The 25078-nt window shown below is 44.1% G+C and overlaps 2 protein-coding genes across 9 annotated transcripts; one reads left to right on the forward strand and one right to left on the reverse strand.

The window, feature by feature from the left end:
* Nucleotides 1-1100: 1100 nt before the first annotated feature.
* On the reverse strand, nt 1101-16414 carry syt14b (synaptotagmin XIVb). 8 transcript variants are annotated; one of them, XM_015947522.3, is made up of 9 exons: nt 16370-16414; nt 12334-12381; nt 8568-8714; nt 5214-5348; nt 4876-5129; nt 4336-4767; nt 4061-4241; nt 2205-2261; nt 1101-1906 (listed from the first exon to the last, which is right to left on the reverse strand). In XM_015947522.3, exons 1-9 carry the CDS (start codon nt 16380-16382, stop codon nt 1590-1592), a joined length of 1584 nt encoding a protein of 527 aa, XP_015803008.1. In that variant the 5' UTR covers nt 16383-16414; the 3' UTR covers nt 1101-1589. The 8 variants fall into 8 exon arrangements, with proteins under 8 accessions (XP_015803008.1, XP_054604043.1, XP_054604044.1 ...); XM_054748068.2 differs by having other exon boundaries at nt 4876-5132; XM_054748069.2 differs by lacking the exons at nt 12334-12381; nt 16370-16414 and adding an exon at nt 11450-12316 and having other exon boundaries at nt 4876-5132.
* Nucleotides 16415-18063: 1649 nt separating this feature from the next.
* LOC107377725 (cytosolic 5'-nucleotidase 1A) lies at nt 18064-24269 on the forward strand. Its single transcript, XM_015947523.3, has 6 exons — nt 18064-18305; nt 18374-18541; nt 21593-21722; nt 21804-21926; nt 22150-22334; nt 23274-24269. Exons 1-6 carry the CDS (start codon nt 18195-18197, stop codon nt 23637-23639), a joined length of 1083 nt encoding a protein of 360 aa, XP_015803009.1. The 5' UTR covers nt 18064-18194; the 3' UTR covers nt 23640-24269.
* The last annotated feature ends 809 nt before the right edge of the window (nt 24270-25078 follow it).

The following is a 25078-nucleotide window of genomic DNA, read 5'->3' on the forward strand; positions in this document are numbered from 1 at the left end:
TGGTGTAGTGGAGTGGGTGGGGCAAACCAGTCTTTATTATCAGGCTGCATGACCATTCATCAGAGCTCCTGGGCCATTGTGAGCCCCAACATGTTTTATATGCTACAGAGAGGCTCGGATTGGTTACCTATGCAGATATCCAAAGGGTTCAAGCATTTTCTCCAACAGACCACATCTCTAAGTGGCAGATTGTAAGAAATGTCTCAAATTTCCCCTAAATAAAAACTGCTTCTCTTGCCCAAATTGTTTACAATAAAAACCACTCCAGCGGCTGTTCTCTCTACATAAAAACTATCTGGTGGGAATGTTGGCCATCTGTTTTTCATTAAATCTTTCAAATAAGAATTTCACTTTACAGAAATTTGCCCCAGTAGGCGAATGAAAAGTGGACGAGGTGTGGCTGCAGCAGCCCTCCCCCGATGAACCTTCAGTCGTGACAAAGAGGAAGAAAAATGTGCCTCTCGAACTGAGCCAGCTGGGAAAGAGGAGAGGGTTGCGTTCAAAAGGCTGAAACAAGGGTGTGACTGTGAAGTCTTCCTTTACCCTCTGGGGGGATTTTCTGATTCATAACTGCTCTCAGATCAGAGATGGAACTTGGAATTGTCTCAGAATGAGACCTATAACACTCCTCCCAGTTGGAAGAACAGATTTGATTTTTTTATCTTTTATCCTTAGTAATACATTTCCAATTTCCTTTAAATATAAAAATAAATAAGTCATCGTTTTATATATATTTTTGCACTCCAACTCACTTCACTGCAAATGTCTAAGGTTGCCCCGCCGGCACTGACTCACAGATGGTGGAGTTTATTGGACTACGCAGGCTTTTGCATATTCGTCCTCAGCGTGAAGTACCATGTTTGTACATGAACGAACATGGCTGAGTTATCAGAAGGCTGTACGGTGAAACGGGCTCAGTCTGAGCTGCACAGGAGAGAAAGCTGTTCTTTGATACCGAAGGCATGCAGAGCTGTGTCTAATGCTGTGACAGACCCAGCGAGCCCGGGAAAGAGGTGCACCCGTCCTGTTTGAAGTGGTATCAAATGCATAGTGTGCTGAATTTTACAGGACTTTGTGTAAATGACTGACCCCCCCCCCCCCCCCCCATAACATAAAAGTGCAAATCAAAGAATAGACCTTGCATTATTAAGTCATGTGCATGTAAACATACTGTACAAAAACATAGCTTGTAGGCATAGTTACAGCATGTAGGTCCTCGGCAACAGTTGGATTCTCTTTCGTCAGTGGCTAGCACTCGTACAGAAATGTCTGGTATGCTGGTGTTTGTTGAAGCCTGGAAAGAACTTGGAAGAGTCGGCCGGTCCAGAGCCAAACTCTTTGGTCCACGTTTCAAAAACAGACATTGTTCTTGTAAACATTTGTGTGCATGCAGATTTTGTTGTGAGTAAAAGTCAGTAAAAAACTGCAGCTGGAGTTTCACCCCCCTCCACTCATTAAGTCAGTCTGCCTGGCTCAGAGGAAAGGGGCAGATTAAATGGGTATCCAATCAGTCTGGCAGTAAAGACTGGAAACCAGTGCCCCATCCCAACACCTGAATGCACCACACACACACACACACGTTGGTAACCCTATGTGTCGGTGAGTGTGTGCCAGTGGCAGACCTGCTGCCCGTCCGCCTCTCTCATTTCTGTCCAGTGGGCCTGCTGCTCCTCACCGGTGCTGCTGTGGCCCAGGGAGACCCAGCCGAGCCTCTCCCTGGGTTTCATGCTGCTCCGCCGGCAGAAGACGGACAGCACCAGCGACACCTCCGACAGCTGGAAGAGCGCCACCTGGAACATGAATGTCTCCTTGTAGGTGGGGTTGGGCTGTCCCCGGCACACGGCTGTCTTATGCTTGGACATCTCTTTGCCTTTGGAGTCCAGCATGGTGAGTTTCACGTAGGTGTCTGAAAGGAGGCAGTGCCGCCAAGAGGTTAAACAGAGTACTGCACCTTTGTTTTCTTAAAATACATAAAAGTAACTTTAGATAAAAAAGCATCTTTAATTTTCAAATTCAACTTTAAGATTTGTCCTTCTTTAAATACTGAGATGTGACGGAAACTTTAATAGAGCTTGAAAATATCTACATAAAATTTAAAAGCCATATTACACATTAAAAAATGACACAGCTGCCTATGTGATTAAAAGTCTTAGTGATTATTTGGCTGGGTGAACCTTTTAACCATAAAAGTATTGTTGTCTCACCTCTCATGATGTACAGCTGTCCCCCTACGAAGTGTTTTACACAACAAAACAGATCATCTGTGATGAACACACACCACGGCACACAACGATAGAAGAAAGAGAAGATATTTAAAAAGAAGTGAAACACACACAAGAGTCAAGTTTTATCGCAGCTTTGTGTTTAAAACCTAAATAAGGAGATGCTTTAAGAAGTATATTCCACCCCAAATTTTTATTTTGTCTGTCTGACATATTTCCCAGAGTTAGATAAGTGGGAAAAACACTTTTACCAGCCCAGTCGTTCTGCTGACTCAGCTGTACTCCTTTAGCTTTAGCTTAGCATAAAACACAGTAAGCGAATGGATCCAACTAGCATTGTGAGTACACACACACAATGGCGACGAGAGAAAAAATGAGCACATCGCATTTGCGCCGGAGAGACCGAAGCTCGTGTGTGTGTCTTATGTTGGTTCGCTAACGACGTGTTTACAGAAGCAGGCGTCTTTGGGGCTGCCTTGCGCCTTGCAGCGGAGGCTCACAGCTGTGCTTTGTCATGAAGAAGTTCCAAGTCTAAAATGGTGCCTGTTATTCCTTTTACGTTACTAATTATTTTCACTTGCAGTCGGTCTGATTATTTAAGTCACCAAGCGGAATTGGGATCGCTAGTGAGGGATTTTAAGGACGTTTTTACTCACAATGCTAGTTGGATCCATTCACTTACAGTGTTTAATGCTAAGCTAAAGCTAAAGGAGTACAGCTGGGTCAGGAGAAGGACTGGGCTGGTTAAAAATAGTGTTTTCCTACATATGTGACTCTAAGAGATATGTCAACAGACAAAATTTCAGTTTTGTGTGGAATGCCCCTTTAAGGAATTTTCCTCATTTGATTTGGCAAAACAAACTCTGAATAAGTGTTGTTAGAAATAACAAATACTCATCAGGTATCATCTAACTTATTCAGTTTAAAATATAAGGAGCTTGAACAAATATTAAATAGAACACCCTACATTTAAAGGTTCATGAAGTAAAAACGACACCCTGTGGTCAAATGTGGGTACTGCAGTCCATGTATCAAAGCAAAAGAGTCCGCTCTGGGCAACTGTTGCTAGTTACAGATCAGCGCCAGAAGATTCTAGACGACGAGTGAAAATGAGTCATACACAGAAGATGAAGAGCTGTAATTGATGAACTAGGCTGTGATATTTATAGAGCCGCCAAATCTTTTGAAATTCACTGTTAGCATTGTTAGCTCTATATTAGCCTCTAGCCGTCTTTACTTGATATTGGAGTAAAACAAGCATCATGCTTTCAATTGCTTCCGGCGTGCTCCTTTCACTGGCTGCCGGCGCAATGGTGTGTGCCGATACAGACTTGGCAACCCCATTGGTTCTGGAACCAGGAAGTGTGAAGGCAGGAAAGGTTGTAAACAAAAACTACATCCCTCTTTGAAGAAAAACTGACAATCCCCCCAGCTGGCTGAGAAGGAAGTCACCATTTTGTGAAAATTTAAAATTCGTACTTATTGCACCTTTAATTTTCCGCTCCTTTTGAGGCAGCATGTTGCTACAGAAGAAAATGTTCCCTGACTTCATTTAAACATTTCATAACAAAATACATTTTTATTTTCTTTTTAAATTATCATCTGTGCTTCTAGTGGGAAAACACCACCAGACGGCGTGCAAACTAAAGATAAAAAATTCAGATAATGTCTCATTTTTATTGTCGTCTTGAAATTAGCATCGCGTTTTATCTTCTAGTTTGTCGAGAACCCTAATTAGCATCTTCTTGGAAAAGGGACGTCGCTGAGTGGAAAAGAAACAAAAAGCATGCATGAGACCCAAGGATAAAATGTCTTGATGTTGTTGTTTTTGTACTTACTGACAGGTTTATCAGACCCTGTAGTTTTGAAGTGGCTTCCCTGTATGACCTCAGCTGATAGCTGTCCTGTGGCAGAGTTGTAGATGAGACCCAGGAGGATCTCTGGCAGCGATGAGTCTTCCGTGGAGCGGTAGGAGACCGCTCCCGCACTACGAGACACACTCACCAAAGAGCCGCAGCCCTGGCAGAACAAAAGATGGTGGAATAAAGATAATATCTGAAAAATGACAGCTTGATTTCGCACAGAGGAAGAGAAAAGTTAAAAGTGTTCTCACTGTGAGTTCAGAGCCGGGCTCCAGGGTGACGGGGAGAGCGATCTTCCCCTGCAGGTTTAGCTTTGTCAGGTAGAACACTTTCTCTCCCAGGACCTTCTCCTTTTTCATCCGTCGGATGCTGTAGAGGCGGAAGCGAACGGCGCAGTCCCCCAGGGCCTCCTGTTCCACTCTGGAGAACTTAAAAGTTTCTGTGAAAACAGGACACGGGCCCTTCTGCACGCCCGTCTTGGCCCGTTGTTTCTTCGTGGGGAGCAGCACCAGGTGGACCTGCCACGAGATGTTGCCCGTCTGTTTGAGAGCGGGGATGTCGGTCGCGGCGGTGACGGTGACGGCCAGCCACTGCTCGCTGGAGTCGTACTCGAAGGCGACGTCCAGCGTGCCGTACTGCGCGAGGGGCTCGGGTTCGTAGGCTGCTGGGAGCTGAAGGCCATCCTGGGAGCAGAAACAAGAAAATAATGCGATCGATCTGTAGCACTGAATAAATCTGAAACAATTATTTTAAATGATGAAGATGTGTATTAATATTTAGCCTAGAACAACCTCTGGACCCAGAACAGCAGTGCTGTCACTGGGAATGTCCTCCTCACAGCCTTTGTTGAGGTAGCTGTCCGTGTCCTGGTCCACGCTGGCTTCACTGGAGCACCGTGGGCTGTCACAGCCGTGCTGGGTCGACGCCCTCCGGTTTCCCCAATCAGAGCGGGACGAATTACCTTTCCCCGAGCTCTCGTGTTGGTACGGAGGCGGCTGCAGCTCGCTTTGGGAGGAATGTTTCTTTATTCTCTGGATGCTGGTGGCTGCTGACACAGAGGGACACAGAACCGTCTACACCTTGATGTCCAGAACATATTGTGATGTTTAAACTGTGTTGAAGCTCTCACCCCACTCGCTGGAGGCCTCGCTGCTGTAGCCCTCCTGCTCACCCGACTGTCCGCTTTTGCTCTGCACAGATGTGGCGTTGTGTTGGGTCATAGCCTCGGGGCGTTGCTCTTCTTCGCCGTCTGATGCGGGTCCATCTGTGCAGGATGAGAACATCGGCATTTTTCCCACAAACTGATATTTTAAAGGCATAAAGCTGCTGAAACCGGCTCACGATAATCTGAAAGGCTTGAACTTAAGAGTGAGGATTGAAGGGAGGAAAGGAGGTGAAGATCCAGAGAGACGGCACACTCTAACCTTTCTTTCCTTTCTTTTTCTTCTCTTTCTTTCTCTTCCTCTCCACATCTGCAGCTTTCTCAGATTTCTTTGAACTCTCCATCCCGTTCTTCTCATCCATCTTCTGTTTCATCGTAGAGGAAGATTTAGATTCATCCTCCCCCTCACTGTCTGCCTCCCTCTCTGAGCCATCTTCCACCACTTCCTCCTCTTCATCTTTCTGTTCCGATCGTCTTGTTTCAGTCTGACAGTCGGCTGGAAGAGGAGTTTTATCACAGCCACCTTTTTCCTGAGCAGCTAATTGGTCTTCATCCTCCTCTCCTTCATCCCCGTTTGTCTCCTCCACGTTGAATTCTTCCACGTCTCTTTTTGAATTGGCTTCCTTCTCCAGCTGCTTCTCTCTCCTCTCTTTTCTCCTCTGTTCTCTCTTTTCCTGGAGCTCCTTCTGCTCCTTTTTCCTCCTCTCTTCCTCTGCTATCTCGGCTTCTGTCTTTTTTACTCGCCAGCATCCGTCCCTCCATTCCCACTCCAGCTGACTCTGAGTGTGCTCTCCCCCTGCAGCGTCGCTCGCCTGGTCCTGGTCCGAGTCTCTCTGCCATATGCTTTTACTGCCGGCCCTGCCTTGTTGGGTGCTGGAGGCCTGACCCGAATCCTGACCGCTGTCATTTTCAACATCCTCCTCCTCCTGCACCTTGTTAATCATAGTAGTGACCTGCTCGGTGAGCTGGTCGCTGACGGCGTAGGTAGCATCACTGACGGCGTTCGCCAGGTCATCCACACGACTGCTGACCGAGTCCAGGATGGAGGAAATATTGACAGACGGCAGGGTCGGCTGGAAGTTCTTGAAGAAGGCCATTTCTCAGTCAGAGATCCAGTCACACGCCGACCTCGGGATTACCTCCTCAGAAGCACTAACACAGACACGTGCTTGTTAGCAGGGTGTGGCGCCAGCATTCCAGCACATAGCAGTCTGGTCAAAGTAAAGACTATAGATGCTGGTTTGCTCAGACGTAATCCAGGTTATAAAAATCTACTATGGCATTTAAAACTAACTACGGGGGTTTTCCTTCCTGAATTCTCCCCATTCTGTTACATTTACTCCCTCGTCTAGGACGTTTCATTGATTTGTCCTTTATAATATTCTGAGATCTTGCCATTGCAGCATCATTAATTTGTGTTTATTTGCAGATTGTAGTCCTAAACTGGTTCAACTTCCTAAAAAAAATACAGAGAATTCGATTGAAGCAGAGTGCTGATTAGTTATTTGCAGTTTAGACCTTGTGCCACTGGATGTCTCCCTACTCACACTGAAACTTGAACCCTTTATTTTAGATTTATTCTTCATCCTTTTTTACTAGTTTTTGGACATCAACATCAAAGTGAAAGCATTACCTTCACAAATCACTTTCGGTTGGAATTCTGAAATAAATCAACGTTAAATAATTTTTCAATATTATTAAAAATGAGGAATTTTGAAACACAAACATTTTTTTCATGATTATTTCTGATCATAATGAGTCACTGAGTTTTTCATGCAGGCTGAACATGAAAATAGTCTCCTACACCTATCTCCTGCTAGGGACCGTCCCATTCAGACATCGATATTGGAAGTAATTCAGCCCCAAAACACTATCGGATTATATCGGACTGCATCAAAAATCTCCGATATAAGCAGTCCGTTAAGGCTCACGTTTTTGCAACCAATGGTTATAAGAAAATTGTAATTTTTTTTCACAGTTACTGTGTTCTCTGATTGAGTAATATCTCTCGATCAAGCCTTTCATACATTCCACACTAGAATATAGGTAGAAGAATGTACGATTTGTGCTGATATCGCATCAGATGGATATCGGTACTGAAGGCTGCAATATTGGTACCGTATCGGGAGTTAAAAAGTTGTATCGGGACATCCCTATCTCCTGCATTAGCTTCTGATAGACAAAAGACGATGAAACTCACAACGGGGAAGGCTGATGTTGGTTTTGGCATCCAGGAAATAGCAGAGAACGTCTCTGTTAGTAGAAGCTAACCATTAGCATTAGCAACTCCACCACATGACAGAACTCCTCCAGGGTTGTGTTATTTGTGGAGACGAAACATCAACATTGCGGAGCAAACAGAGTCAGCGGTAAAGTCGCATTGCTGTTAGCCAATCAGAGGCAAGATGTCCAAATATCAGGAAGTAAGACTACAGATCCTGCCGTGTTAGGCTCTCCTCTGATGTGGCATTCTGCTAATTCCTGAAACGAGCACATCTGAGCTTCTTTCACCCCAAACACGACCTGCAAAGCATTTATTCCTGCAGGAGACCACCGCAAATGGATTTATTAAACGAGTGTTCTACAACATTGAATATTCAAATAACCATGTGTCAAATAATCAAAGTTTACCTCAGGTCAAATGCGTAGGATTTTACTCAAAGATGCCAATAACCTATGTCACTTTTATTTGAAAGCAATATTACAAAAATCTTTACTTTGTGTTAAAACTAAACCGTTGCTCCTGTGTAAAGTTGAGCTTTACCCAGATTTAGCTTATTTGATTTACAATAGTAAAGTTGATCTAATTAAAGGGATACTTTGCAACTTTTTCAAATTTTTAAATCATTTTCTTGAGTCATTATGTGCTAAAATGACCATTTATGAAATGTCACTCAGACCCCCATCGCCCTCTGTGGCGAGAATACTGCATTTGCAACTTCAGAGTGCCGGTCCGGTCTGCTAGACTTAGAAAATAATGGAGTCGACGTACCAGGAGCTGCAGTCTGCTTCCAGCACGTTTCCTGCATGCTGATTTGTTAAATTTAGTGATGAATCACTCAATTAGACACGAATGAGGGCTGGGGAGACTTCTCAGCTTCCAGATCAAAGTGTTAAAAGGACGAACGCACAGCGAGGAGATAAGTTGTGCTTTCGGTTCTACTAAACGGACACTAGGGGGTGCTAAAAGAAAGCCAAAGCCGCCTATTCTCCCTTTAAGCCTGCGTGTTGCATTCACACAGCTAACATGAATTGCCTGAACGTTTGCAGCATTGTACTGTTGAAACACGGGTGTGAATGTCGCGTTGCTGTGTTGAGTACCTCGATGGTTGTTCTTGTAGCTAGCCAGAGGCAACAGGTTGTCAGGAGTCTGCACGGACAGTTTGTTGCTGATGTAAAGAAAAACCAGAGCCATCAACACCATGAAGGCTGCAATGGAAGACAGAACACCCAGAAGTTCAGGAGAAACTGTGGAGAAGACGGGATCGAGAAGGGGGAGAGGAGAGGAAAGGAAAAACTGAAAGTTAGAGAAACAAAATAGGCTCAATTTTCAAACCAAACATTGTTTTGTTCTTCTAGTTAAATAAAAAAAACTTATTTTATTTGACAATAGAAACTTTGAACAAGGTTGAAACTCATTTTTGAACTGGACTGAATGAATTAGCCATTGTTCTTTTAAACAGCTGATGTTCTTTCCACTTCAAAGCCAAACGAGAGCCGAGCCACAGCAGCGAATGTAGGCCAGCCGCGCTTCGTGTCACCGTGCAGCCTTGTGCTATTTTTACTGGAGCCTCAAAGGAAAAGTATCAAACAGAGAAGCAGACTTAGTAAAGCCTTACTGGACCACACAGACACACCGCGCTTTATTAGCTGTAGAGGAAGTAGATGTACAGTCAACCGTGAACGCCGTGTTCAAAGATCAAATGTGAAAAATGCAGCTTGGAAAATAAAATAGTGCTGCAGGCAAAGTTTCTGATAAAAAACCTAAAAGGGGATAAAAGCTGTAAAAAAAAATAAATCATGCATTGTTTTTTTAATAGGCTCTAATTTCTATCGCAGTTTTAAACATCCTCAGAGAATTAGAATAGCTTTAACCCTTCATCGCAGAGTTTTCTGTAGGCAAACGTACGATCAAATGCTTTCAACACTTGGGCTGTTTTTTAAATCCAACTCACACTTTTTGGTAAATCAGAGGTCTCCCACCCCAGTATGTTCAAGCTGTTTTAACATTTCATCAAGCTCTGCAAAGCAGGTGTGACGCAGCAAAGAAACGGCACAGATTTTTAAAAATGTGTCCTTTTTTCTGTTGTTTTTATGTTCTGATTCAGTCTTCAATAAAACGTGCGGTCCATTTTCTGAAGCTATACATGAAGTTCAGGTGTAGTGTGATCTATGGTTCATTTTCTCTCCTCAGCTCATTAGTTAATTGTGCACACTTGTCTTCCATCAGCTCACCTGTTGCTGTTGTGTAATTGCTGCACTGTAAATAAGCCTTCTGTTGCCCTTCTCGTGTCAACGAACAGGCGGATGTTGCGGCTAAGGGTGCACTGGGGTGGCGGGATGTGGATTTGGGGCCTCCGGAGTGTCGCTCTGCGATTGGTCAGGTAGCTATGCAGTCCTATTATGTGTTGCAAAGACGGGTGGGCGGTCGGGGGACGGATGTCTTTCGTAGGAGGCATGACTCTGTTTTCGTAGCTGCCTAAGAAGGGGGCGGGGCTGCTTTTGGTTGGTAGGAACCCTGATAGTAGGTGTGAGTGTGGGTATCTGGAGGCAGTTGGGCACGTTCTTCTGAGTGCGGCCGATATGTGGTGGACCTTGTTTGGTGTTTTGGGTGTGTTGGGGGGTGACTGTTCAGGACGCTACTGGAGGTGGAGGAGGGGCGTTTTTACGTTTTCTGCGGGTGATTGGGGTCTATGACCGACTGTAGCTGGGTTTGGCTGTAGACTTAGTGTTGCTGTGGCAGCAATCCACCTTAAGGCATCCAGCCAGCATAATCATCGCAGAAGAAGAGGGGTTACTAGGCTGAGGCTTGCCCTTAGATTACAAATCAAACAACTTCCGAGTTCACCTGCCTTGCTCCTGGGTCCTTCACCAACCTACAGACTTTTTACGTTTGGGTGAATTTTTGGAGAAACTATTGTGAGGATATATAATCTGAAGAGAATAAAAAGGTTGTTTTGTTCAAATTTAGGATGGGATTTTGGAAAAACAGCCAAAAACTTCCATTTAGGACTAGAAGCCTGCAGTTGGGAGAGCTTATGCAGAAATCTGCATCAAATTTTAATTTGGAGCCACAAAGGAACTTGTTGTTGTTAGGCCCTTTGTTTGCATGATATTAGAGCATCTATTGATTTTATTGTCTGTCGTATCTGACATCCACTCACGGCTCTTGTGTTTTGCTCTAATTCTGTTGGTGCCCTCCCTCCCACATCCTTCTGCTTCCCGACTGGGAGCCAGAAATTGATCACAGCAAAGCAGCCTGAACGGCAGAATTTCTGAGCTGCTTTTGAAGAAGGAAACCAATCAGGAAGCTGTAAATAGAAATGCATCCTTTGTAGATGCTTACCATAGACAGTACTGCCACTGGTAATGTGGTCAGGAATCATCTAACGGGAGGATTAAACCACTTTAAAACGATGCTCTGAAGCTGTGATTTCGCCACGTTGGTGAACGCTTGCTGCCTTAACTCCTCTGTTCTAGTCTCTCCTGTTCACAATCATTTTAGTTTTGTGCTCCAAGCTCAGATTCTTTTGTGGTTTGAAATATAACAAACATAAACACAGCAAAATTCACAAGTCCCTCCCACACAGCATGCGCTCCACAGCTTTGGTTCGCTCCCGCGAGACCGAATTTTCCCACATTTTGCAGAAGTTTGAGCTAAAAGTGATGAAAACAAGCTGCTGAAGTGAAAATCTGGTGCGTTTGACCCAGATCAGCAGCGGCTCATGAGTCGTCGGTGCTCGCTGAATAACCTGCTTTCAGCTCGACAGCACACATTAGTGAGAAAACACAGAGCCATACAAACCTTCTGAATACAGACTGAACTTATTATGGACAGACTTGCCTCCCCATGGCAACAGGAAGGACACTGCTGCAGCTTTGACAGCCTGCACTATGCCGCACACTCCCAAGGTGATCAATGCTGTAATTTCCCCAAGAAAGGAACCAGAGGAGGAAATAAGGACACGGTGGCCGAGGCTTACCTTCCTAAATGAACATCTCCTTAGAAAATGGACCAAAAAGGAGGATAAAGCAAAGTTTTCCTGCTCTGAAGTAATCAAGCATGCATTTAGTGCCGCCCAGACCTCTCCAGGCTTATGTATCAACTCTCACTGCTGACTGAGCCTCTTGAACCGCCGCCATGGGTGTAAACGCACCGGCTCGCGGCGCTGCACCGCCAGGATGTGACGACACTTCATACAATCTCCTGCTCTGTAAACGTTAACAGGAGGTGAATAATTTAAACCGCCTGAAGTAACCTGATGCCTTCATCAATACACGCCTGCAAAGGGAGCAGCTTCTATGATATCTGTCATTTCTAAGTCCTTTTAGCAGCAGAGCAGATTGAGATGTGTTCTCACTCTTCTGCATGTGCGCTCTAACAGAAAAAAGTGGAATACATCTTTTTTAACAGCTTGTGAACTGATGCTGAACTCTGAAAAGAGCATCAGGATTCAAACGGACTCCAGAAAGCTGCAGAAAAAACATGAAAATCGAAACGGAACGATGCCGGCCTCCGTGGAAAAAAAGAAAAGTAATTATTCCGTCAGGCAGCTTCACGGTTAGACACAGACAGGCTAACATTTCATACTTTTCTGAGATGTTGGAGTAGAGCGGTGTACCTTTTAGTGTGTGCTTTTTAAAAAAGTGTGGGCAGTATGAAGTGTTGCTTACATGGACGTCTGAAACGAAACAAAACCAACATGCTGAATAAAGCATGCACGCACAGCTGCCTAGGTTCGCCAAGGTCGACTATAACTTGATACTGCATGCATAATTTACACACAAGCTCTGCATTCTGACTCTATAAAACAAATACAACCTGTTTTATAACTCTACAGAGGATGTCGTGGGCTTGTGGCCTTACCTCGTCTGATACAGATAAGCTCATGAGCACCACAGTTTCTCCCCACCCCTAAAAGACACAAACAGGAAGTTCTGAGTCAAATAAAAACAGAAAACACATTTTTATAAGTGAATTATGTGGAAGGATTAGTTTTCTGCAACATAAAGCTGAAACCAACTTTGATGATATGAACTTGCAGCACATGAAATGTTTATTTATCACAGATTTAGGGAATGTTGTAAAATCTAAACATTTTTTTAATATTCTGTCCATAAAATGTTTTTATTTGCATCAAAGCGATTGACTCTCAGCTACTGATGCACCGAATTTGAGCTCAATGTCTGTAAAATGTGTGGACCACACCATCTGCAAAAAGCAGAGACCTGATCCTCAGGCCACCAAAACGGATGCCCTCCACACCTTGGCTGTGCCTAGAAATCCTGTCCATAAAGGTTATGAACAGAATCTGTGACAAAGGGCAGCCTTGGCAGAGTCCAACTCTCACTGGGAACGAGCCCGACTTACTGCCGGCAATGTGGACCAAGCTCTAACACCGGTCATACAGGGACCTAGCAGCCCGTATCAGACGGCCTGGTACCCCATACTCCCAGAGTACCCCCCACAGGGCCCCCCGAGGGACGCGGGCAAACGCCTTCTCCAAATCCACAAAACACATGTAGACTGGTTGGGCAAATTCCCACTCAGCCTCCAGGATCCCCCTAAGGGTATAGAGCTGGTCCAGTGTTCCACGGCCAGAACGAAACCACATTGCTCCTCCTGAATCTGAGGTTCAACAATCCGACGGACCCTCCTCTCCAGAACCCCTGAATAGACCTTACCAGGAAGGCTCAGGAGTGTGATCCCCCTGTAGCTGGAACACACCCTTCGGTCCCCCTTTATAAATAAGGGAACCACCACCCCGGTCTGCCAGTCCAGTGGGACTGCCCCCGATGTCCACGGGATATTGCAGAGCTGCGTCAGCCAGCACAGCCCCACAACATCCAGAGCCTTAAGGAACTCTGGGCGGATCTCATCCACCCCTGGAGCCTTGCCACAGAGGAGCTTTCTAACCACCTCAGTGACCTCAGCACCAGAGATTTGAGAGGTCAACCCAAAGTCCCCAGACTCTGCTTCCTCACTGCAAGACGAGTCGGTGGGATTGAGGAGGTCTTCGAAGTATTCTGCCCACCGATCCACAACGTCCTGAGTAGAGGTCAGCAGCACGCCGTCCCCACTAAAGATAGTGTTGGTAGTGCACTGCTTTCCCTCCCTGAGGTGCCGGATGGTGGACCAGAATCTCCTCAACGCCGTACGGAAGTCTTGCTCCATGGTCTCACCGAGCTCCTCCCATGCCCGGGTTTTTGCCTTGGTAACCACCCGAGCCGCGTTCCGCTTGGACTGCTAGTACCCGTCAGCTGCCTCTGGAGTCCCACAGGCCAAAAAGACCTGAAAGGACTCTTTCTTCAGCTTGACAGCATCCCTAACTGCCGGTGTCCACCAGCGGGTTCGGGGGTTGCCACCATGACAGGCACCGACGATCCTGCGACCACAGCTCCGGTCGGCTGTCTCAACGATGGAGGCACGGAACAGGGTCCATTCAGACTCGATGTTCCCCGCCTCCCCCGGAACATTTTGGAAGTTCTGTTGGAGGTGGGAATTGAAGCTCCTTCTGACAGGAGACTCTGCCAGACGTTCCCAGCAGACCCTCGCGATACGTTTGGGCCTGCCTGGTCTGACCGGCATCCTCCCCCACCATCTGAGCCAACTCACCACCAGGTAGTGGTCAGTTGACAGCTCCACCCCTCTCCACCCGAGTGTCCAAGACATGTGACCGCAGGTCAGATGAAACAACAACAAAGTCGATCATCGAGCTGCGGCCTAAGGTATCCTGGTGCCAAGAGCACATATGGACACCTTTATGTCTGGACATGGTGTTCATTATGGACAATCCATGACTGGCACAGAAGTCCAATAACAAAACACCACTCGAATTCAGATCAGGGGGACCGTTCCTCCCAGTCACACCTCTCCAGGTCTGTCTGTCGTTGCCCACATGAGCGTTAAAGTCCTCCAGCAGAACGAGGGAGTCACTGGAAGGAGCGCTTTCCAGCAGCCCCTCCAAGGTCACCAAAAAGGGTGGACAGTCTGAACTGTAGTTTGGTACATAAGCACAGACCACAGTCAGAACCCGTCCCCTCACACGTAGGCGAAGGGAGGCTACCCTCTCATTCTCTGGGGTAAACCCCAACGTACAGGCACCAAGATGGGGGGCAACTAGCATGCCCACCCCTGCTCAGCACCTCTCAGTGGGAGCAATTCCAGAGTGGTAGAAAGTCCAACCCCTCTCAAGGAAACTGGTTCCAGAGCCGTGCGTTGAGGTGAGTCCGACTATAGTTGGAACCTCTCAACCTCACACACCAACTCAGGCTCCTTCCCCACCAGAGAGGTGACATTCCATGTGCCAAGAGTCAGCTCCTGTAGCCGAGGATCAGACCGCCAAGGTCCCCGCCCTCGACTACCACCCATCACACACTGCACCCGACCCCTTTGGCCCCTCCCACGAGTGGTGAACCCATGGGAAAGGGGACCCACGTTTCCTCTTCGGGCTGTGGGGATTTTATTTGTTGATATTTTTATTTATTTATATTTTAACTATCATGCCATGTGTTTGATTTTGTGTGTTTTGTAGTTGGGTAAGCACCTTCCTCTGTAGAAATAAATGCACTGGGCATGAATGGAGACCCATCCAAGATGGTGGCCCACTGCTACGTCAGTCCATGGGGTGTCTATGTATATGATGTCTGACCTTTTCCTATGACTTGTACTTCCTGATTCAAGCAAATCCCACCACACCGCCCACTCCCGAGTAATAAACGAGTGTTCAACCCCTTTAAATTCGGTCTGAACTGGTTTATCTTTAACCTAAAGAAAGTCTGCAGAGCTGCAAGAGGATTGTTAATAATAACCATTATTTAGATATCAACGATATGATTTGTCATCCACCATGAAAGCAGCAATTATTATTTTGATTATTCATTTAAGAAATTAGCCGGTAAATCAACATTTTCTATAAATAATCATAACCAATGGTAGTTTCATCACTACGCTCTTCTAAATGATCACCAATAACATGCTGCAAAGCTATTTTCCTGCACTAATTTGTATGAATGCAATACTATTTGTTATTTATTTATAATAATATAATAAGTGTCAAAAGTCTTGCCGAGGTTTGATTTAACGAAGGAAGCTGACACTCGTATCCCACCCACGGTGTTTTGAACATTTCCACAACATGTCTGAGCGTCAGTAATGAGCGGTTCAGAAAGCAAAAGCAGATCCTCTAAATGTGCAAATATTAAGAGATTAAAGCAAAAAGTAATAATAATAATATAGTGGATACATGTAATTCAAAATATTGAATTTTACTTCAGAAAATAAATACTTAGACAATACTGAGTTGCTTTTGACAATCTGAAATGTTTCTTGTTATATAGCAAGCCATTTCAGTCTATAAGTAAACGGTAAAATTATTAAGGGTTTTTTTTATTCTAAATGACTTTTTGTGTTCACGTGCACTTAAATGTTTTGAACTGACGTGAAGTTACGTGAAGTTTGATTAAATGTTACAATAGCTTGCCATACACCTTGGTAGCATGCTAAATATTTGAGGTGATTATCTTCCGACGAATCGTTACGCAGCGACAGCCGTGTCCTACTCCTAAATAAATCTTAAATAACGTCTGACGTTTAAACGTGGACATTTTAGTCCCCTGGGACCGTCTGCGCTTGTCTTTGTCACTTCAGGCGCGCGCGCGTCCCATCGGCATCCCAACCGAACCGTCCTGCATCAGCATCCGCATCCCAGCATCAGCAGTCCCGCCGCTGTCAGCTGCGTGTCCAGCAGCTCTGCGGAAGCTACTTCCGGCGTGAGTCGCAGGGAAACTGGACGAGCAAACGAAGGACTGAGACACAAACTTGATGGGAAAACAGAGCTCTTATTCTTTCCCCAGTAAAGTTTGAGTCGAGTCCTGACCGACACCTGAGCCCGAGTACTCACCGTCAATCGCCATGATGTTCCGTCCTGGACTCTACCAAGTGTGTGTGGGGAGGGGGGTGGTGACGGAGGAGAGGGCCATTCATGACTGAGTGGGACACTTTATGTGTGTGTAGGGAAATTAAAATATCAGTAAAATGGGAGTATACGTATACCGGTAAATGAAGATGACTGTTTTTGTAATAAAAGTAAAGTTTTAACTTCCAGGTAACATTAGGTCATTGGTTCAGCTAAATCTCATTTCTAATTCCACCTCACAGGTTGCTCTTGTGCTTTTGTTGTTTATTTTATCATAATGTTTGCAACTTTTGTTTTAATTCAGTCCAATATATTGTTACTATTATCATTATTATTTTTATTTTTAGTATTATTAGAGGTCAACCGGTGTTGCTTTGTCCATTGCCAATACCGATGTAAGACACTCAGTCAGCCGATGGCCGATATGTACTGCTGATTTTTATGAGCTTATTTCCATGGTTGATATCTAGACCTTTTGCAACCTCATTTCCATGCTGGAAGATCACTGATGACATCAGCTGATGCACAAACTTTTGAAGCTGAATCAGTTTTTGAACTCTCAATTTAACTCTTAAATCTTAGCTTTGTCCACTGCTCAGTGTCAAAGTCAAAGACCTAAATAAAGTTAATTTAGGGTATTTATTGTGCAGATGTTATTAGTATACATACAAATACATTCAATTTAAATTCTGCAACAGCACCGAGCTGCCCGTGGATGTGCCTGACTTTAAAGTGGCACTGTGTAGTTTCCTGGTGCTAGGGACCAGTACAGACATACACTTCATGGTAGATTTACACCATGTGACTGTGATTGTTACCTGAGGACCTCGGCATGACTCCTCAGACTTTGATGGTCCTTCAGTTAATTCCTGATTGTAGTTTTCTGGCGCTGTATTTTCCGGATCTGCTTCTGCCCACATGATTTTGAACATGGTAACGTAACTTCCCTTTGTCGTACGTCCAACCAGTCATGTAACGTGATGTCATTGACAAGCACAGGACCTCGAGCCAGCCAGAAGGAAACATGGCGTCTAATATGGCGTCCCCCAAAGACGCTAGACCCGCGCCCTTAGACCCCATATCTGTGGTTGTATGTCACAAAGCCGCCAATATTTTTCAACAGCTGGACATCATTTAATTAATTTTCAGCAACTTTTTAAAGAATACTTCCAGAGATTACCAGTAAAAACTTAACACTGTCTCTTTAAATCAACTTTAAGGACCAATATCAGCAGATGTATAAAAAAATAATATTGGCCTGATATATCGGCCAACTCCTAAATCGATCTATAAAAGCCAAATATTGTTCATTAATTTAAACATTCCTATGACTTTTAATGCTTATGCACTAATGATGTTAATAATGGAACTTTATCAGCTATTAAACCTTTCCAATAGTGTTTTTATTTGTATTTGTTTAGTAAACAGAACTTATTTTGGAAATAAAATGGATGTTATTAATTGGAGTAACGTTGCATCTTTTTAATTCTAAATAAAATGTGTCCTTTTTAATTATAGTTTTTTTTATTTATTAATGTCTTTATTTGATCTTTGACGGCTACAGGAACACTTCTTCTGTAGTTTGTTTTACAGTAATTCCCACAGGGTGGCGCTAACTACGGACCGACCAACCAAGCGGTGCGCTGAAACGTGCGTCACAGCTGACAGACACGCCCACCTGGGCTTCTTTTAGTACATTTCCGCAAAGTTTCCCGCAGCCGCCGCAGTTCCTGATCCATGTAAATCCTCCAGGCCCATTAGAATCCCTGGAAGTTTTTTTTTAATTTATTTATTAATTAGATCGAGTAAGATGAGTGAAATCAAACCCAACGACGCTGCGTCCGAGCCGAGCGGAGAGGATAAAGACTGGGCAGCGGCCAAGGCGTTTTTTGACAACCTGAAAACCAAAGTACCGAGACCGGTGAGGAAAAGCACGTTCCCCTCCAGAACTCTCTCCAGACTGTCTAACTTGTTGTTATTAACAATCAGCCCAAGCCGCAGTATGCTGTGACCATCGCGGTGTCCTCTCGCACCCTCTTCAACATGGTGGCAGAGAGGAAGATCTTCGTGGAGGAAGGAATGGAGAAGTACGTGGCTCATCAGGTGGAGCATGAGAACGAGCCTCTGAAGCCAGGAGCTGCTTTCCCTTTCGTCAAGGTAAACCCGAGCTCCTCAGAAACTCTGCTGGTTGTGACTCCGGATAGAAAAGCATCTGATTGTGTCCAAGCAAGAGTTCAATCTCGGACACCTGCAGGCTTGTCACAGCTGCAGCCACACCTCTGCACAGGTATTTTGTTTTGTGCAAAATCAAAGGCACCAAGAATGTAACGTTTTTTGAGATCCGTACGCTGTTTGTCCCTCAACGTGATTTTTACACCTTTTTTAAACTTGTCTTTGTTTTACTCACCAAACCCAAAAGTCAAGACCAGAAGTGGAACTAAACTAGAAAACAGGTTAAAGATAGTCTTATGAACCGGAAGTGAGCCGAAGTGGCACTGGGGGGGTTGCAGCATTATTTTAACCCACAAGCCCACATTTCATTATTATTTTAACAATTATGCAATCACTTTTGCTATTTATTTGACAAGATCAGTTGTTTGGTGCAAAGAAATTGAAACATTTTTGCAAATTATCTTATAATAATGTTACCACGATGTTCTAACAGTATATTATCAAAAGTATTGTTCCTGAAATGGTAATTTCCATGTCTGCCCTCTGGCAAATAGTTTAAAGCAACAGTGTGTATTTTTCCTGGCGATAGGGGGCAGTAGATACCTAAATCGTTGCAAGCAAGCAGTATTTTTGTGTTTGAGTAAGACCTTACCAATGGATGCCCATTAGGGTCAAAAAGCTCCAAGTAGTGTAAACTTAAAGGGGCATTATGGAAGTTTGACAGCCAAAACATGTATAGAAATAATAAATGTCTTCTTCATACATTCTCCTGCAATGCCCTGGTCCTGTAGAATGAGCCCTGGCATTTTTACTGTGATTGCCTGTTTTTCTGTAAAATCACAGAAAAAGAGAGTTGGTCGAGCAGGTTCATGCGTGTTCACGCTCAGGCATAGCCCGTAGCATTTGCTATCAGTAGCTTTAGCAGCAGAGAGTGAGGTAGTGCCAACTCAACGACTTTGTCACTGTTCCTAACGCCTAGTGATGAACCTAGCTACATTTCTGAGGACCCTTAGCTACTTTCCTCTAGATATTTCCTGCAAATTAGCAACAAAATAGCCATTTTCGCTTCGAACCGTTCTTTGAACGTTGTTTCAGCTGTCATCAAGGATAGAAATGTTACAGATACAAAATATGTCACTGATGCTTGCTTTAGCTCACCTAGTAAGACGTCAGACTCTCGTGCAGAAGACCTGGGTTTGATTCTGGATGTGAACATAGTTTATTTAGAGTTTATTTTTTTTACATTAATGGTATATTTTTTTACAGTAAGATGCTCAAATTTTTATTTGAGACTCGCCGAACGGCATTGAATTCACAGATAAAAAAGATGTGGGTTCAACTTTCATTTTGGAACAATTTTTCAAGCAAGGGAAGGGAATGATCTGAGCATGCAGGAGGACTGACCCATCATAAACCTTTGTCGGCTGTGCTGAAGAGAAAGGTACAGAACCAAGTTATTTAATTAATTAGATACGCGTTCTCCTGTCCTCTGTCCTCCGGGCCGCACACACACACGCACGCACACACACACACACACACACACACACACACACACACACACACACACACACACACACACACACACACACACACACACGACTGTCTCAGCTGTTATTTTCGTTTAGGAGTGTGCACGTACAGCATGCACGCCTTGTGCACGAGCCTACTATTGAAGCTGTCGTTACGCTTTTGGCCTGAGGGGGCATTCGCGAGCATAAAAATTCAAAACTCCGTAAAGTCCCTTTAAGCTAAATAACAAGCACATCAGACTCCCTTTCATCAATGGCAACAAGTGAAGAAGTAAATGTGTTAAAAAATAAATTTAAGAACGGCGAAGGTTTTGTTATCATTTTTATCAAATCAGTTAATGCATTTTGACCTCATGGGCTCCCGTAGAAGGAAACAAGGCATCTAATATGCTGTCACCCAGAGACTTGGACCCGCTCCCATGTATTTTAACAGATTTTTATGGTTATATGTTACGAAGCCGTCAATATTTTTCAACAACTGGGCATCAGTTCATCCATTTTCAACAGCATTTTGATGCATGTTTACAGAAATTAATGGTAAAAATTAGACATTGTCTCTTTAAGTAATGTAAGAGGCAAGTGTCAATTTTATTTTAGTTTTTTATTGTAGCATGGTTGGGATTTAAATAGTTCAGATTTTTTATATCCCGGTCATCTTTTAATGTTTCAGGCAGTAATGGATAATTATGTCTGCACTTTTCACAATTTCTTCTCGTTTTATTTGCTCATTTTAGTGTCAGACTCTATTTCTTTGTTTCAAGTCAGTCGCCAAGTCCCACAGAGTTGTCCCACATTAATCCCCGACTGTCACGCTGATGTGTTCTCCATCAGGATAATCTCAGATGGGTTCATCTGTGAGTTTTTCATTGTAATAAGTAACAATGTTGAGAAACATCTTAAGCAGCTAAATCGGATTGTCAAAAGCAGCGAGAAGCTTAAAAAATAAACCTGATAAATTCTTGTTTATTTGTAAACTAAGGGGTGGCGAGTGAACTTCATCCATCTATTTTTCTAAGTTGGGTTGTGGAGGGGTTAGGGTTAACCCTAACCCTAACCGATCCAGGAGAGAATCTCACAGGTTCTTCCTGGAGGTGTTTCCAGGCCAGAGAGGACATAAAATTCACCCAGCAAGTTCTAGGTCTCCTCAAACCACCTCAGCTAACTTCTGTCGATCTTATCCTTAAGGCCGAGCCTTTCCACCCTGTGGAGGAAGATAATTTCAGCTGCTTCCTCCACAAAAGGGGGTCACAAAGTCGTTAAACCTTCGTAATGCTGCTGTTGTAAACTCAGGTGTCTCAATATCCTGCTTTTGATTGTTTCACAGCATTCTCTCTCTCTCTCTCTCTCTCTCTCTCTCTCTCTCTCTCTCTCTCTCTCTCTCGCACGCACGCACGCACGCACGCACACACACACACACACACACACACACACACACACACACACACACACACACACACACACACACACACACACACACACACACACACACACACACACACACACACAGGCACTGATGAACGTAAACGCCCGGCTGAGGGAGCTGTACCCAGACAGCGAGGAGCTGTTTGACATCGTCCTGATGACCAACAACCACGCCCAGGTTGGAGTTCGCCTCATAAACAGCATCAATCACTACGGTTGGTTTCTCACACATGTGAGGATGATGATGGTTGTTGTTTTTTAGTCTAAACTTATTTAAAATGCTTTAACTCCTCCAGGTTTGACCATCGAGAGGTTCTGCATGACAGGAGGACAGAGTCCCATCGGTTACCTCAAGGCCTACATGACAAATCTGTACCTTTCAAAAGATTCCAATAAAGTCACAGAAGCCATTGAGGAGGGTCAGATACTTATTTTACTTCACTTATGTTTGTTAAATTAGCTTTTCTACCAAATGGAGCGAGCTTAGGTGTGGTTTTTGTACACTTGCGAGAAATCTGGAACTCTGTTGTCATGTCGTCAACGAGACCAGAAGGTTGATGTTTGCCTGCAGCTGAATTCCACTGACCAGAAGCGTCTCATGAACCGAAGACTGTTTTTTTAACTGTTTCCTTCCATCGTCAGGAATCGCTGCAGCGACCATGTTCATGCCAGAGAAGGACAGTGGGCTGAGCGACACCCAGCTGAGAGTGGCGTTCGATGGCGATGCTGTCCTCTTCTCGGACGAGTCCGAAATCATCGTCAAGCAGCACGGCCTCGACACCTTCTTCGAGCACGAGAAGAAATTTGAGAACCTGCCTCTGGCTCAGGTAAGCGTCTCTCACACCTGACAGGAAGCAGAATAACCTAAACCAATGCCAGGATTGGAAGGATACACCTGCTAGATATCCATCCTAATCTAGAAGCCACTGAAGGTCACTGACTCATGCTGTTTTAGAGCTGCTCCTTTGTCAACACAGGTGACTTGACTTGACTTGCATGGAGACGTGTTTTCATAGATTTTTGGCACTAGAACAAACGCTTTGTGTGTTCATACGAACACGTCAGGCTGACAGGTTAAGAAACCTGCTTAGCTGGCTGTAAAACAAGTCCCCGTTTTGCTGATTCATGCACTCCTTCAGTAGTTTGGATCTATTAACTCTAAAGGAAACGGATTCATGCCACTTGTTAAAGAGCAAGTTCACTGTAAGAGGTAGGCTTGGAACACACTTGCTTTTTAACCTCGTGTTGATGCAGGCAGTGTATTTGTTCACATAGTTGCCGCTGCACTGCATGTAGTACTGGAGTGTTCCACTAGGGGGCGCAGTAGACAACTTAGACCAGATAGAGAGCCGGGTTAGTGGGTACTACCAACATTAACATGGCGTCAATAGAAGAGACTGTAACTAGTTCATTGTGAGGTCACGGCAGAAAACAAGACAGCAGAAATATCGTAGGCAGTATGAAAAACCTCTAAACCAGAGAGAGAGTCAAAATGGCGAGTGTGTCTCGCCCATTTTGTCAGCTGCGACTGCTGGTTACTTGTAAATCGCAGCATGTGATCTTGTCGTGTTAGTTTCAGGAGACAACGCTTCAAATCAACCTAAGTTGCGCAAAGCGGCCATTTTAAACACATGTACATGTCATTAAATAGCAACTATATTCAAGGCCTTAGAGACTCTGGTTACCATAGTGATCCTAATGAGCCACTGGTTGCCGCTTTAACATTTCTGATGCACATATATAAATCTATTCTTTGATTCCTTCAGGGCCCCTTGAAGTGTTTCCTCGAGGCTCTCGGGAAGCTCCAGAGAAAATTTTATGCCAAGAACGAGCGTCTCCGTTGCCCCATCCGAACCTTCCTGGTCACGGCCCGCAGCGCGGCCAGCTCCGGGGCTCGCGTCCTGAAGACCCTGCGCAGCTGGGGCCTGGAGATCGACGAGGCCCTCTTTCTGGCTGGGGCTCCCAAAGGGCCTCTCCTGCAGAAAGTCAGACCGCACATCTTCTTCGATGACCAGATGTTCCACATCGAGGGTGCACAGGAACATGGAACCATTTCGGCACACGTTCCCTACGGGATTGGACAGAAGTACAACAAGAGCAAACTCATCGAGGAGCCAGAGAAGACGAAGTAACCGACGAATAAACGTGTAGCATAAAAATAACACTACAGCATAGTTAGCTGTGATGCAAGAGATCTGCCCTTTCCTCAACACCAGCTAGATGACGTTTGTTCACTCTCTCATTCTTGGCAATAATGTTGCACTTTTTATATTTTATACACTGAGGTATACTACCAGGGTTGAATTTAAGTAGCCAAGGAGGAAAACCGATGCTGTCGTTTGGTTTTACTCATCTTTGTTGTCCATTTTTTAAACTAACTTTGATATTTCCGTAGGATAAAACACACAAACGTTTACATGTTTTCAGTAGTAGAACTATGCAATTAAAAGAAGAAACACACACCTGGCACACTTAGTTTTTGCTGCTAAAGCTGGACTTTTCTAACTTTCTTCACTTCTTTTGACAACACATTGAAACGCCTTTTTGTACTAAAAAACTTTTCTACGTTTAGCTTATTTTTTTTTACGTGCACATGGATTCTTGACCCAGGAGTTTAGGATCACACCGAGCTCTAAGCAATGAGTCGGAGTCTTTGGCAGGGCTGAGAAGTGACTCGCTGTAAAACAGTATATTAGGCATTTAATGCTGATTTTTGCATGCACTCCTCTTTATTTAACTTGGTTAATTTTAGATATTTTTAATATATTGAGCGTATTCCCGGTTTACATGAAAAAAGCATCCAAAACTAAATATTTTCTTCTGGCTTGTGACACTGAATAAAAGCACTGATTGTCAATTCTTGTGCTGTGTCACATTAATGAAAATAAACTAATGTGGAAGATTATTCATTTCTTTGTTTTGTTGTTTATCTTAAATAACGTTTTCACAAAATAAATCCAACGAAAAACAATTATTCTGCAAATACTCACAGTGACTAAAAACAGGCAAAAAGAACAGTGTAGAACTGGCTGGCTGGTCAAACTGTAGCGTTGTGGTTTATGCTCTTTTATGAAAGAGGAACCATTCTACATGAAAATTTGTGATATTAATTTTATTAAATTAATAACCAAATTGTATAGTTTTAAGAAGACTCAAAGGTTGTTTTCATCGATAAACTGTCGATAATATCCGCATGTCTGTGTTTCAGTTCAATGAAGAAACAAGTTTACAATTAAAAGTTTTAATTCTTCAAATTAAACTAATGATTTTGAAATTGACAAACAGGAAATAACAATCAACACTGGCAACTTTGTGGGACAATCTTTAACAGTTGATATGCTGTTCTTGATTAAATAGACCTTGTGTTGGAGGTGCTGAAGGTTGAGAGTGATATGATGTGATTATGGATGCGTGTGTGCAAAGTGTAGTGAGACTTGAACATGAGGTGAGATGGATGCGTGTGTGCATCTGATTTTGCTTCAGGAAGAAACAGGTGTCTGAGTGAAAAGTGATGGTTTGAATAAACTTAGGTTTAGTTGGAAAAGATGCATCAAAACGCTATCTGTCGTGT

The sequence above is a fragment of the Nothobranchius furzeri genome, chromosome 2 (assembly GCF_043380555.1).
Source record: "Nothobranchius furzeri strain GRZ-AD chromosome 2, NfurGRZ-RIMD1, whole genome shotgun sequence".
NCBI lineage: Eukaryota > Metazoa > Chordata > Actinopteri > Cyprinodontiformes > Nothobranchiidae > Nothobranchius > Nothobranchius furzeri.